The 12663-nt window shown below is 42.4% G+C and overlaps 3 protein-coding genes across 3 annotated transcripts; all 3 read right to left on the bottom strand.

Moving 5' to 3' along the window:
* Positions 1-2348: 2348 nt before the first annotated feature.
* Positions 2349-4867, bottom strand: LOC140788239 (subtilisin-like protease). The gene has a single exon (XM_073137418.1). The coding sequence runs from the start codon at positions 4815-4817 to the stop codon at positions 2415-2417; it is 2403 nt and encodes an 800-aa protein (XP_072993519.1). The 5' UTR covers positions 4818-4867; the 3' UTR covers positions 2349-2414.
* A 1893-nt stretch (positions 4868-6760) lies between these two features.
* LOC140789935 (subtilisin-like protease) lies at positions 6761-9184 on the bottom strand. Its single transcript, XM_073139853.1, has one exon. The coding sequence runs from the start codon at positions 9163-9165 to the stop codon at positions 6853-6855; it is 2313 nt and encodes a 770-aa protein (XP_072995954.1). The 5' UTR covers positions 9166-9184; the 3' UTR covers positions 6761-6852.
* Positions 9185-11208: 2024 nt separating this feature from the next.
* Positions 11209-12066, bottom strand: LOC140789190 (subtilisin-like protease SBT1.7). Its single transcript, XM_073138797.1, has one exon. The coding sequence runs from the start codon at positions 12064-12066 to the stop codon at positions 11209-11211; it is 858 nt and encodes a 285-aa protein (XP_072994898.1).
* Between the last annotated feature and the right edge of the window lie 597 nt (positions 12067-12663).

Raw genomic sequence — 12663 nt, 5'->3', positions numbered from 1 at the left:
GGAACAAACCACGCGAGATGGGACCCACATATTTCCTAATTGGTGGGCTCCTTATGTGGGCCCTTGGGCCGCCTTGAGAACCTCATGTGGGGTTCGTAGTTCCTACCATAATTTAAGGACCCCACGTCTTCACTTATTTGGATGCATCCGCCGACTAGGAACACTATCAATTCATACCCACCGATCTCCACGGTAAAAGGGCAAAGATTAAACGGCTGTCGTCTGAAATTTATCCACGTGTTGTTGTGTAAGTATGACTTAAAAAGGAGTGGGCAAAATTGCACGGATTCCAATTGGAAATGCGATTTTTTTTTTACTGGATGAAGAATAATTTTAAATGTGATCCGAATCTCTAGGTAGATTGGCTGAGATCAGGAGCATTGATTCCGGGGAATTAGGGTGGAAAATATGGAACGGGATTTATGTTGTCTCGACGTGAAGAAGACAGGGAACGTGCGACCTCGGCCATGCAGTTGAAGGTTCACAGAGTCCTTCGCTCGGCGCTGTCACGTCGCACATGGATCAAATCTATCGTTATCTAAGCTTGTTCAGAAAAATTATAGTTTTAAAATTTATTTTTTAATTTTGTCTCTGGGAGAGATGAAAATTTTAATAATGGTGGCAGTGGTTCGTAAGATTAAATGGGCATCAATGGCCAATAGAACGCTTGCTAATTGAGAGAAGCCCTGCCAAGTTCATTGGAGATGCAGAGGATCCAAAACCCAAAGCAGCAAGCGCACGCATCACTAAGGCGATCCATTAATAATAATATAACTGTCACAAAGTAACCTCGATCAACATCTAGTTCATGGAAACCAAACCAACCACGGTGTTTAAATAAGATTTATAGTAACCAAGTAGTTTGATTCTTGTCATGTGATCACATGGAATGTCGAGAAGTACAGGTGAGCGATTAAACGAAAATAAATGGCGAACTTGCCTGGATATAACTAGATGGGATCCACACGCTCTCTCTCTCTCTCTCTCTCTCTCTCTCTCTCTCTCTCTCTCTCTCTCTCTCTCTCTAATCATCTATGAGCCCATTGTTTAAATATAGATAGGGCAAAAAAACTAGCTGTTTTATTTAGATCCTATAGTACATCAGAAGAGATAACTCCTATCAATTGAGTCACAAATAGGCTCACTATTGCACCGAGCAACACTTGGAGCAATTCAAATAAACCTCCAATTTGTTGTATCATCGAACCATTATTTCGAGTTAAACATCATCAAAATATTTCTCTAAGTCAATGCTAAGATGCAAAGCAGAAAAAATCGAGATGCCATCCTATTCATTGTTTCAAACAGGTGGCCATGGGCTCGGCGTCAATCACAGGACACATGATTGCAAGGTAGTGATGAGCTTAATTTAGCTATCACTAGTTTCACTGGGCTTGGTGACGCATTGGTCAAACATACATCTAAGTTGCTGTATTACTGAACTACTACTTTAAATCAAAAGTCGTCCAACTAATTTTTTCAAACTAATATACTGTCAATCAAATTCATTGCTTCCACAAATATTTGCATGGAGTAGACTGACCATGCAATCTGTCGTGTCGTTGGGTGGTACCTTCCCAACCGCGTTGCCTGCACGAATCACAACAAAACGGTGAGAGCATAATTTGGCTCCCTGGCTTCATCAAGGAATGTTAATTGGATTAGTGTCGGTCTCCTAGCTGGTTAATTAGTGCACATGCGGCCAGTTAGCTAAGGTGGGATACTGAAAATGACGGGATAAAAGGCAATGATTGTAGTTGTAGCCCACTAGTCTGGTCCTATATATTAATTAATAACATAGATTATATATTTTATTATAATACTGTTATGAATTTTATGATTTATATTTGGTGAAATTAAAAGATGATCGTGTGATCAAGTTTGGATTCCACGCAGTAGAATTAAGATTACAATTCACACAGATTTATTTGTTGGTTGAATCATCGTGTTGCATTAATGATTAATCTTATGATATTTCTCTGCAGGGTGCACTTAATTGCTGGTCCTAGACCCTACAACACGTGCCATTCACTTGCTACAGACGTAAATAGTACAACAATTTGCATATTCCTCATTCCATGGCTGGAATCAGATCTAGTAGTCCAACTACTTTGACCCATCATATATAGTCCTATTTGACAAGCAATGTAAACAAATTAGGACTTGATCATTAAAAAAAAGGAAAAACTCATATAGCACCGGACTTGCAATTTTTTTATGAAACGAGCAAAAAAAAAGTATCTTTTTCAATGTGATTATAAAGTATTGTAAATCAATTATCCGTCATAAAGTCGCAGCGGACGATGATTATATATATATATATATAGTTAAGATGTTAAGATGTGCTATTTTCCTTTAAACCATTTTATTTCTTGATTTTTCTCCATCTTATCACACGATCACTGAGGATATCCTTAGAATTTGACGGAGATGGGACTTCCCACTTTGTGCTTGCCGTCGTCGGAAATCCAGTATAGGAATCCTTCTGAGTACTGTCCACTCTTAGGATGGCTCTTATCAACAGTAAACTTGACGCTAAAACTCTTTTGCTCCTTAACTTGAGTGAATTCGAGTTTCTCAGGGGAAACTTTCACGCTCACTCCATCTGGTTTAACAACTTGGTGTGTGTAAGACGATATGGCCTCGCCTACGTTTGTCACATTCCTATATATAATCTTCTCCGGCGTCGAGTCTAATGACACCGATATCGATGGATAATTTAGCTGATCGGGGCTAATCCTCCCGAACTCCGTGCAATTAAAGTGACGTCGTTTGGTAATTTTACTCACTGCCTGATCCGAGTACTTTTTGAGGCCACAGAGGTAACGTATGTAATCGTCGGGTTGGATGTCATAAACAAGACCCGGATCATACGCCGCCGACGGGTTCACCTGTCCGGCTCCCATCTGGAAGAGCCCCGCCGGACTCATATCCAGGTTACCCTCGTCAACAATTTTTTTCCCGGCCTTATCCACGGTGCGCGCCGTCGTCATTATGGCCGACTTGATCATAGCTGGCGACCAGTCCGAGTGTGCGCTTTTGAGCAATGCCGCGATCCCGGCGAGGTGCGGAGTGGCCATGGAGCACCCGCTGGCGAAATTGAACGCCGTATTGTCGGACCCAGTCGGGGTCGGGCCGACTTGCTTGTGCCACGCCGCGAGGATGTTCACGCCGGGGCCGATGATATCGGGCTTTAGAATGCCGCCATTGTAGCGGCTCGGTCCATGGGACGAGAACGCGGCGACAGCTGGAGCCGGGCGATGGCCCAAGCGCGCCGCCTCCATAATTATAGCTGCCTTGGGATTACTAGTCGTGTTGACGTAGTCTATCAGGTTTAACGCATCGCGGTGGTCTAAGGCAGCCGAAGGAATGGCGAGCGATGCGGCCTTCGTTGTGTATCCATCCCATATTTGGTTTAGTAGTATTATCCCGACACCTCCGGCCGCCTTCACGATCTCCGCCTTTTCTGACGGGTCGTTGATCCCGAGACCGCACATAACGATGCTTCCAGTCACGTTGATATCATCTAGTCCTCCTGTGAGACAGGCCAGTTTCTCATTGGTGTCGGCCACGCCTCCCGGGTACACGAGCGGCACCGTACCGGTGCTGGTCTCCCTGCCGAAAGGATACGCCGTTTCGCCGGAGAATATCACTCCGTTCTCGAGCACCACCTTCGCGATTATTTTCCGATCGTGGGTGCTCGCCCCGACGGTCAGGATCCACGGGGCGTCGTTCTCCACCGGCAGCCGGACGTGCCCATCGTTTCCAGCGCCGGAGATGGGGATGATTTCCTTCTCCATCGCCGTGAAAGAGGTGATGGCGATTATGCTCGTGTTGAATGGCTTCGCCCCTTCGCCGATCGAGAGGGACAGCACGTCGACGCCGTCGCTTATCGACTTCTCCATCGCCTTGATGAGCGCAGCCGAGTTACATTTGGATTTGGCGTTGCAAACTTTGTAGGACGCCACGTGGGCACGAGGGGCCATGCCTGCGGCAGTGCCTCTCGCGTGCCCTCGGACCTCGGCGTCACTGACGAGGTTGCCAGCCGCCGTACCTGCGCAGTGGGACCCGTGCCCGCTCTCGTCAGTCAGTGTCCGGTAGGGCTTGAATGTCTGTGCGCCGATGAGCTTGTTGTTGCAGATGGTCGGCATGTAGGTGTCGCACTGGCCCTTGTATTCGCAGCAGCCGCGCCATTTTAACGGTGGCGAATTCATATCGGCACCGTCGAAGGAGACATGATTCTCAGAGATGCCACTGTCGAGGACGCCGATGATGATGCCTTCGCCTTTGGTTTTATACCAGATGCCATCGTACTGATCCAAGCCCAAGAAAGTCGGGGTGTAGGTCGTCCTCAGCTCAAGGACGGGATTTGGAAAAGCTGAGAGAAATCCATCCTTGGTTTCTCCCATGGTCTCCACCTCGTCGGGGGTTAGTCTTGCCGCGAAGCCGCTAAAGGCATAATGGTAGGAGTAGATTAGCCTCGGCTCGCCGGAGTCGAGCGTGGTGTTGGGCAAGAAGGATAGATGGTATTGCTGCAACTCTTCCGCTCCGAGGAGTTCCATGTCGTCGGATGGTGGGTCGACGTGGACGATGTATATTTGAGTTTGACAACTTGAATTTGCTCGGGGATCGACTATTGATCGGAGATCGCTCGCGGTGGTGAGATAATTAATGTGCCTACTGCTAGTGAACATGATTAATGCAATGGCTAACAAGAACGATGCTGAAGTCTTCTTGGTCGCCATGTCGATCCAACCAACCACCTTTGTGTTGATTGGTTCGTAAGGAGAAACGTGAGGAAACTTATAAACGATCATGAATCATGCATCGACCTCCAATTAAGCTTTGGATTCTTTCTCTCTACTGTCTGTCTTATACACACTCTTCTTCTAATTAAAATCACATTGTTTCTGCTTTCTCTCTAATCGTTTGCATTCTATCACAGAAGCGAGATCCGTTCATCAATGAAAGAGTATAGATCATTAGAAGTATTAATACTCTTGTTGAAGAATAAATTGTGGGAAATGGGAAATCTGCTCTCACACCTGACGTTTAATTGTTTATCACGAGGATATCGTCTTTTGTGTTAATTCGTAGTATGATCCCATTATTGCAATCAATCATGTCTGAAATTTTTCTAGCACATAAGAAGAGAGATGCAGTTAAGTTAATGGAACTACTTCGACATTGTTTTAATAAATGAAACCCCCAAGGCGAATAATGCCATAAGGAACCCGATGCCGTTACGGACTCCCAACTAATTATGCCATTATGCAAATAACTATCAATCCCTTTACATCGAGAATGAAAATATCATCTTCCCGTTTAGTTTTTATAACACTGTTATACTGTAGGACTATATATGAAATATATATACTCCTTTTCTTTCTATACAATATAAATGTAGTTATTGGTGGATCTAAGATATAAGGAAGATTTTGTACTAATTATCTCTAAGACAGCTGAGAGAGCGACCAAAAGTGATATTACTATTTTAGATATTATTTTTATATATTAAACTCTATATTAATTTTGAATCAATATATTCTACCTATATTGTCCATATGCAGGATTAACATTGAGAATTAGGCCCTAACCCTACATCTGTTAAATGGGACCCCCCATCTGATGGCTGGGTAAAAATAAACATTGATGGGTCTTTTGATAACAAATCAATAGCTAATGAGGCTGGGTTCATTGTTCGACAGACTGACAGTAAAGTCATTCTTGCAGGGTATAGAAGCGGACACTACGAGTTAGCACTCATCGCTGAAACCATGGCCCTAGAGGAAGCTCTACTCTGCTCTACTCAGTCAGAAAATGTTACTTCAAGGTGTGCCTTGAGTCTGACTCAACCGTCTTGTTCGGCATTTTGAAAGATGGACACCAGCCGCCTTAGTTAGTTGCCTCTATAATCAATAATATAAAAAACCTAACTAGCAATTTTAACAATTATAACGTTACTCATATATCTCGTCAAGCTAATCTTACTATTGATTGGCTTGCAAAAAGGAAATAAGCCTCGCTTCGGGTGTATTTGGGATGAAAGATTTTCTTCTGAACTTGTTCAAACTTTGGTCTCCGATTGCTCAGGAGATTTTGTACCCAATTAATATCTCAATATAATCGTTTCCTTAAAAAAACATTGAGAATTAGAAAACATTAAAATATTTGCCTATATAAGTAAATATATAATTAAGCATTTCAGTTTGAGATAAACTCAGAAGTTATCAAAAGAATTTGCTCGGTGAACTAAATTTTTTATTCCACTGTAATCCCTTTATCTTGGATATAAAATTAATAAATTCGTGTAGTACTGTGAGATTGTGTATAAATTGATACCGTGAATATTTGTTTTGGGGATGTACAACCAAGGAGCTATAGAGTTGCTTGCCCCGTGGCATCTTCTTTTAACTATTGTTTATTTTTTCACAGGCTTCATCTTCTACTTCTTTTTATGCACACTAACTCTTTCAAATATGTAAAATAATTTAATTTTTTTTCCTAATTGTCCGATTAATTTTTCCAATAAAAAAACATATAACGTGACTATTAATTGATTAATATTGTCTCTTTGAAGATCACTTTATTTTAATTTTAAGAACGAAAACAAAGAGAAAAGAACCCTAGATTATGGACTTCGAAAAGAGACTCGGAATCTAAATAGACACATTTAAGTAAGTATTTAAAACGGTTAACTACCTATTTAAACAAGATGGGCGAAGTTAAAGTAATTCAGGAGGCATATCTACAAATTGTATCACCGATTTAATTTAAACCGTCTTATTCATTGGTTCACGTCAAGAGTCACTTGTACATTATTTTATGCTGATATCAAAGTACGCACTAACCTCAGAGCTTGACAGAGATAGGGCTCCCCACTTTGTATTGGCCATCGTCGGAGTTCCAGTAGAGGAAACCTTCCGAGTACTCTCCACTCTTTGGCTGGCTTCTATCAGGAGTAAACTTGACGGTAAACATCTTTTGTTCCTTAATTTGAGTGAATTGGAGCTTCGCAGGGGAAACATCGACGCTCACTCCTTCTGGTTCAACAACTTGAGCAGTGTAAGTCGACGTGGCTTCCCCTACGTTGGTTACCTGTCTATATATAATCTTCTCCTGCGCTGAGTTTAATGGCACTGATATCGATGGATAATTTAGCTGCTCGGCGCTAATCTTTCCGGACTGGATGCAATTAATCGGGTGTTTAGTAATTTTACTAACTCGCTGGTCCGGGAATCCGAGGCCACAAAGGTAACGTATGTAATCGTCGGGTTGGATATCATAAACAAGGCCCGGATCATATGCCGCCGATGGGTTCACCTGTCCAGCGCCCATCTGGAAGAACGTCGCCGGACTCATATCCGGGCTCCTTTCGTCGACAATTTTATTCCCGTCCTTATCCACGGTGCGCGCCGTCGTCATTATGGCCGACTTGACCATAGCCGGCGACCAGTCGGGGTGGGCGCTCATGAGCAGCGCGGCGATCCCGGCGAGGTGCGGCGTGGCCATGGAGCAACCGCTGCCGAAATTGAATGCACGTTCATCGGGGCCGGTCGGATTAGGTCCGACTTGTTTGTTCCACGCCGCGAGGATGTTGATGCCGGGACCGAGGATGTCCGGCTTTATGATGCCGCCGTTGTTGGGGTTCGGGCCCGTTGCTGACAACGAGGCAACCGCGGGAGCTGGGCGGTGGCCCATCTTCGTGCCCTCGAAATTTATAGCCCCCTTGGGATCGGTCGTCGTCGTCGTGTAGTCTACCAGCTTAAGCGCGTCGCGATTCGTTAGCATAACGGAAGGAATTGCAAGGGAGTCGGATTCAGTTGTGTATGCGTTCCATTTCTGGTTTAATAGTATTATACCGGCACCTCCGGCCGCCTTGACGACCTCTGCCTTTTCGTGTGGCTGGCTGACCCCTATGCCGCATAGCACGATCTTTCCGGTCACATCTAAATCATCCAAACTGCCTTTCAGGCAACCAAGTCTTTGGGTGGTGCCGGCAACGGCGCCCGGGTACACGAGCGGCACCATGCCGGTGCTCGACGCCAATTCTAGCGGATACGCCGACTCACCGTAGAATTCCATTCCGTTGCCGAGCTTTACGGTGGCGATAACTCTTCGGTCGGTGGTGCTCGCCCCGACGGTTAGTATCCACGGGGCTTCGTTTCCCACCACCTTCCGGATGGGTTCCTTGGCGTTTCCAGAGCAGGCACTGGTGAAGATTCCTTTCTCCATCGCCGTGAAGGTGCTGATGGCTATATCGTTCAGATCGAGCTTCGCCGGGTCATTGTCGATCGAGAGGGACAGCACGTCGACGCCGTCGCTTATCGCCGTTTCGATCGCCTTGACCAATGCAAACGTCGGGCATCCGCGTGAGTCGGAGCAACTTTTGTAGGACGCCACGTGGGCACGAGGAGCCATGCCTGAGGCGGTGCCCTCCGAGTGGCCGCGGACCTCGGCGCCACTCACGAAGTTGCCAGCCGCCGTGCTGGCAGTGTGGCTGCCGTGCCCCGATTTGTCAGTCGGTGTCTGGAAGGGAAAGAAGTTCTGTGCGCCGATCAGCTTGTTGTTGCAGATGGTCGGCACGTAGGGGTTGCATGCACCCTTGAATTGGCAGCAGCCACGCCATTTCAACGGCGGCGGACTCATCTCGTTGTCGTCGAAGGATACGTGGTTCTCGGAGATGCCACTGTCGACGACGCCGACGATGACGCCTTCACCCATGGTTTTGTACCAAATGCCATCGTACTGATCCAAGCCCAAGAAGGTCGGAGTGTAGGTAGTCCCCAGCCTGTCGATGCGATTTGGATGAGCTGAGATAAATCCATCCATAGCTTCCATGGTCTCCACCTCCCCCGGCGTTAGTCTTGCGGCGAAGCCGCTAACGGCGTAACGGTATGAATAGATTAGCCTCGGCTCGCCGGAGTCGAGGGTGGTGTTGGGCAAGAAGGATAGATGGTATTGCTCTAATTCGTGGGCTCCGAGGAGTTCGATGTTGTTGGATGGTGGGAGGACGTGAACGATGTAGATTTGGGTTTGATCACTCGAGTTGGCTCGGGGATCGACCATTGAAAGGAGATGGCTCTCAGCGATGACATGAGCGCAAGTAGCGAAGGCAAATGCAAGGACTAAGAAGAAGGATGCCGAACTCTTTTTGGTCACCATGGTGATTGGTGTTGTTTTGGTTCTTGAGGAGAAGAACTACGAGAGTGAATATATAGTGGTCGTGATCTAATATTATATGCATCCGCTCTTCGGATTCTATAATTATTTGATTAAAATGATTGACGACCTAATTGTCAGAGAGGAACAAACTTCTGAGTAATATATTGCACCGGGATATACTATGTGGCAATATATTGCCTAGGACCATGTCTACTAAGCATCCGTTTATTTCAATAATAACTTTTTTTATTATTTTATAATGCGACTCCTTATTTTAGAATAACAACTAAATATTATCGCTACTCTATTCTAAAATCTAAATACTATTCATAAAAAATTACATCTTATAACACACCCTAACTCAATTACTAATTTACTCGTGATATGTATCAAATCAACATATTTCATGTCAAATCAAAGACATTCATAATAATTTTATAAGAAAAATAAAATATAATTTTTCCTCATATTTTTATTTTATTTTATATCATATTGAAAATAATTTTTACACTCATATTTTAAAATACAAATGAACATACAAATAATTATTTTTAAAATAAAAAATTTATTTTAAAATTTTTAAAAAATATTTACATCTACATTTATTTTTATTTTTGGACTCATAGTTATGATTTTATAAGAGCATTTTGCAATGATATCCTAGTTATGTGTCCTTTAAGATTTTAATTTGTCATGCCTGACCAGTTACGAATCTAGGATTCTTTCTCGATAGTTTAGCCATTCCACATCTATATATAAATACAGTGATAATTTAGAAGGTTTTCGTATAATTAATCCTTCTAATATTATTATTTTTCTGATCTAATAATGACAGACACAATAATATCGAAAAACTTTTAATACACCTTTGACTGGCAAAAATTAGGGAGTACACCACCATTTCCTACGTACGATTAACGAACGATTATGTGAGGAATCCTAACTATGAAACCATTAATTATGAAGACCGAACTTATTGCAGAATCACATAACTTAGATCGAGAATGTTATAGAACAGTATGGTCAATAGCCTATCTGGTTTTCACTTGAAACCCAATTAGTCACATTTAAGTATTTAAAGCCGAAGTTAAATTAATTCAGGAAGCGCCAATTAATTTAGGAAAGAATTTATTTTGCCCCCTCCTTTTTGACTTATTTCCTTTTAAGTCCTCTTTTTTTCGTTTCTAATCGACCCCAATTTTTACATTTATTATCTACTAAACTCTCCACTATTAATTTTCATGACGGAGACTAACTATACTTTAATTTAAACTAACCCAAGGTGCTCAAATTATTAGTATATCCTTAAATACTCATATTCAACGTTAGTAAACCCAACCCATTTACTAAAATTTTAAAAAAATTCTCTCAAATCCTTCTTCCCCAATCCACTTGTTTCGCTACTAAAACCTCATTTTCCTCAAACTCACTAAGAGAAAAGAAATGTGAAGGTGCAGGATTTGGAGCAATAACTCAAGATGGGTACTTGATCTCTAAAGATAAATTTATAAAGAAAAAAAGAGCATTCAAAAGAGAAATTTCATTCACACAAGGTGATGAAATAATCTTCTTCTTTCTTGCCCTAAAGAGAGAAAATGGTATAGAAGCTTCACAGTAAAGTTGAAAAATGGAAGAAATCACCAGGTTAGTAAAGTATGATGAGTATTTTTGGTATTTTAAAAGTTATGTTTTAAAAATAAAAATATATATTAAAAATAGCATTCTGTCATGTTCTGTCTAGTTAAAACTAACCTATGTTTTTTTTAAAAGACTGATAATAAAAAATAGAAGTCAATTTAGAAAGGCGAAAAAATGAGGGGTCGAAATAAAAATTCCGTCAAAAGGAGGGTGGGAAATAAAATTTTCCCATTAATTTATTTTAAACCATTTAGTTCAATGATTCACATCAGAGCGCACAGACCATATATAAACACTTAACATTTATGGTGACATCCACACACAAACCTCATAACTGGACAAAGACGCCTCCATCTCGTGCTTGTTATCGTAGGAATTCCAATAGAAAAATCTTTCGGAGTAGTTTCAAGTGTTGGGATGGCTCTTCCCGGTAGTAAAGTTGACCCTAAAACTCTTTTGCTCCTTAGCTTTAGTGAATTGGAGCGTCGCAGGAGAAACTACCACGCTCACTCCATCGGGTTTAATAACTTGAACAGTGTAAGCCGATTTGGCCTCTCCTACGTTTGTCACATTCCTGTATATAATCTTCTCCTGGATCGTGTCTAATGACACCGATATTGACGGACAACAATTCAGCTGCTCGACGCTAATCTTCCCGAAATGCAAACAATTAATTGTGCGTTTAGTAATTCTAATGATTTTGATGCTCGAGTAGTTTTCCATGCCACAAAGGTAACGTATGTAATCCTCGTGTTGGATATCATAAACAAGACCCTTGCCGCCTTGACAACTTTCGCTTTTTTGGCCTTTTCGATCACCCCTCCTGTGGCATATAATGATCTTCCCGGTGTCGATACCATTAAGGCAATGGCAAGCCTTGATGAGCAACACACTGCCAGGGCTATTACTTGCCTTGCCGCTTGTTATTGGAGACCTCGATTCGTTGTACAATTCCATCCCGTTGTTGAGCTTCACAATGGCGCGCATCCTTCGGTTGTTGTGGCTCGCCCCGACGGTCAGTATCCATGGGACCTTGTTCGCCACCGTCTTTTGGACGATGCCCTTGGCGTTTCCGGTGCAGGCGCTGGCGACGATTCCCTTCTCCATCGCCATGGATGAGGTGATGGCGACGATGCTATGGTATAGTGCCTGCGCCATTTCGTTGGTGAAGATGGTCAACACATCAACGCCGTCGCATATCTCCTTTTCAACCGCCCTGGCAATCGCATGCATGAGGGGCCATGCCTGCGATTGCCAAGGCATGGCCCCTCATGCATATAATTTTTTTAAATTATATAATTTTTTAAATTATATACATGGTCAACACATCAACAAATATTTTTTTAAAATTTTTTTTTCTAAAAAACAATGTCATATAATCTGTAGAAAAACCATCTCAATTTTTCTAAAAAAAATCAATTAGTTTTAACTTTAGGATTAAATATAATTATTTAAACAATAAGACTAATTAGGCTTTTTAAAATTAAAACAAAAAAGAAGCTGCTCAATTGGTTCATAAAACCCTGTCCAAATGCCAGTTTTTAACAATCATATTTCTCTAGCTTTATAACCAAATTAATTCAAATTGAATCAACTAGTAGCCAATTCACCGATAAATATCGGTCCAACTAATTATTCTGATTCGATTCAGATAACTATACTATGAATGACAAGCATCTTTGCACAGACTTCTCAACTTGGTAAGCAATTCAGTTCAGCTTCATAATCTTTTTGCCAGATTCCAGTAGTAGCAAAGTTGGACATTTGATGCCTACAAAGGCCACAAGAATCACGCTTTTTAGGTCAAAAGTTATAATCTAAATTGACAAAGTTAAACCCACCCACTGAATCTGATGATAA

This window comes from Typha latifolia, chromosome 5 (genome assembly GCF_019914945.1).
Source record: "Typha latifolia isolate L0001 chromosome 5, TyphaL0001v2, whole genome shotgun sequence".
Taxonomy (NCBI): domain Eukaryota; kingdom Viridiplantae; phylum Streptophyta; class Magnoliopsida; order Poales; family Typhaceae; genus Typha; species Typha latifolia.
This window is presented reverse-complemented; position numbering and strand designations above follow the sequence as displayed.

Bases quoted from the DNA above. Each gene is read 5' to 3' on its own strand.
- LOC140788239 (XM_073137418.1), bottom strand. From the start codon at position 4,817: ATGATCGTTTATAAGTTTCCTCACGTTTCTCCTTACGAACCAATCAAC.
- LOC140789935 (XM_073139853.1), bottom strand. From the start codon at position 9,165: ATGGTGACCAAAAAGAGTTCGGCATCCTTCTTCTTAGTCCTTGCATTT.
- LOC140789190 (XM_073138797.1), bottom strand. From the start codon at position 12,066: ATGCCTTGGCAATCGCAGGCATGGCCCCTCATGCATGCGATTGCCAGG.